Raw genomic sequence first — 2,364 nt, 5'->3', positions numbered from 1 at the left:
TGAATTGATAAAATTGACATCGACTTTCAATGACAAAGTAGCTAGTGTTGTCTTGGAAAATGCTCCTGGAAATGCCAAATATACATCACCCACAATTCAAAAGGAGATTTTGCATATTCTTGCTAATAATGTGCGAAATGCTATTCGTGAAGAAATTGGAGATGCAAAATTCTGCATTCTTGTTGATGAAGCTCGGGATGAGTCGAAGAGAGAGCAAATGGCCATCATTTTGAGATTTGTTGATAAAGAAGGTTTTATTAAAGAGCGTTTTTTTTATGTTGTGCATGTTAGAGACACTACTGCATTGACTTTAAAGAATGAGATATGTGCTGTCATTTCTCGTTATAACCTCCACATTGAAAATATTCGAGGTTAAGGATATGATGGGGCTAGTAACATGTGTGGTGAATGGAATGGATTACAAGTTCTTTTTCTTAAAGATTGTCCATATGCCTATTATGTACATTGTATGGCTCATAGGTTGCAATTAGCTCTAGTTACAGCATCTAGAGAAGTAAAAGATGTTCATCAATTCTTTGATCATTTGGTCAATATTATCAATATTGTTGTTGGTTCTAGTAAGCGTAATGATGAATTGCAACATGCTCAAGCAGAACAAGTTGAGAATATGATTGCTTCTAATGAAATTGAGACTGGAAGAGGTGCAAACCAGATTGGTACTTTGCAACGAGCTGGAGATACTAGGTGGGGATCTCATTTTCAATCTATTTGTAGTTTGATTAAAATGTTTGACGCTACTTGCAAAGTTATTAACACTATTTCTGAGGAAGGGGCTAATTATAAACAACGCGGTGATGCCGAGGGAGCTTATCAGGTGTTAACATCATTTGAGTTTATTTTAATCTTGCATTTGATGAAAGAGATAATGGGAATTACTAATGTTCTTTGTCAAGCTTTGCAACAACAATCTCAAGACCTTTTAAATGCCATGCATTTAGTTTCAACTATAAAATCACTTATTCAAAAGTTGAGAGATGATGGATGGGAGCCTTTACTTGCTAGTGTTATATCATTTTGTGAGCAACATGAAATTGATATTCCTGATATGAATGCTCGTTACACTAAAGGTCGAGGTAGATATCGTCGTCAAGATGACGATTTAACAATGGAACATCATTTTAGAATTGGCATATTTACAGTTGCAATAGACTTTCAATTGCAAGAATTGAAAAGTAGATTTTGTGAGCTAATAACGGAACTTGTCATTCTTAGTTCAGCTTTAAATCCCAAGGATGCTTTTACATTATTCAAGATTGTTGATATATGCAATTTGGTTAAGAAATATTATCCTCAAGATTTCACTGAACATGAACAAGAACTTTTGGAGTCTCAATTGCGACATTATGAGCTTGATGTGATAAAACATCCAGATTTTCAGAATATGAGTACAATTTCCGAGCTATGTAGGGGATTAAAAATTTCAGGAAAGTCGAAAATATATTTTTTGATTGATAGACTTATTCGTTTTGTGTTGACCCTTCCAGTTTCTACAGCAACTACAGAACGAGCTTTCTCAGCTATGAAGTTGTTAAAAACAAGACTTCGCAATAGAATGGAGGATGAGCTTTTGGCAGATAATATGATAATTTATATAGAGAAGGAAATTGCAGGGAATTTCACTATAGAGATGATAATGGATGAATTTTATTCCATGAAAAATCGTCGTCAGGCATGATTTGATTCGGTTGATGACTCGACCTGACTTGAATAATGGGAGATTTACTGAGGCTTAGTCCATGGAGCGGAGGCTTGGGCCGACAAAATTTTTTTGGTCCATTTTGTAACCCATTGTGAATCCTGTGCGCAGGATATAAAAGCTGTTTTTTTTGGTGATTGGGGTTTTGTCTTGTTGTTGTTTTTGAGAAAGAAAAACATTGTAACCGCACATTGTAATTTTCTTTGATAATAGTGAAATCCCTGCAACTCCGTGGACGTAGGCAAATTGCCGAACCACGTAAATACTGTCTTGTGCGTGTGATTGTTTTACTTTTGGCGTTTTGTTTTCTCTATTTTTTTGTTTCTCACAGGTTTGAAATTTCGGTTAAATTCCCAACATGTTCAAGTATATAATAATATATAAAAGTTGATAATTTTGTATCAAATAGACTTAAAAATTATATTTGGTATATCTCTGTTACAACCCGGCCCCCCCAAGCATGTATTCCTGGCTACGCCCCTGAATGTTAGTGATTGATAGTGAGTGGTGGTGCTATTGGTTTAGGTGGTGATTGGTAGTGTATTGTGGTGCAAGTGGCTATGGTTTTAATTGGCAATGAACAATGGTGCAATTTGGTTGGGTGGTGGTGCTGAAAGTGTGTTGCTATCAAAGGGATGGGGAAGGGT

At 35.7% G+C, this 2,364-nt stretch overlaps 1 protein-coding gene across 1 annotated transcript; it reads left to right on the top strand.

Annotated features, from left to right (window-relative positions):
* Nucleotides 1-397: 397 nt before the first annotated feature.
* On the top strand, nucleotides 398-1,696 carry LOC115984873 (zinc finger protein 862-like). The gene has a single exon (XM_031107869.1). It carries the CDS (start codon nucleotides 398-400, stop codon nucleotides 1,694-1,696), a length of 1,299 nt encoding a protein of 432 aa, XP_030963729.1.
* The last annotated feature ends 668 nt before the right edge of the window (nucleotides 1,697-2,364 follow it).

Source organism: Quercus lobata, chromosome 4 (assembly GCF_001633185.2).
Source record: "Quercus lobata isolate SW786 chromosome 4, ValleyOak3.0 Primary Assembly, whole genome shotgun sequence".
Classification (NCBI taxonomy): Eukaryota; Viridiplantae; Streptophyta; class Magnoliopsida; order Fagales; family Fagaceae; genus Quercus; species Quercus lobata.
The sequence above is the reverse complement of the archived record's forward strand: the minus strand, read 5'-3'. Positions and strand labels throughout refer to the sequence as shown.

What these genes read in the sequence shown, in the direction of transcription:
- LOC115984873 (XM_031107869.1), top strand. Translation starts at nt 398, where the DNA reads ATGTGTGGTGAATGGAATGGATTACAAGTTCTTTTTCTTAAAGATTGT.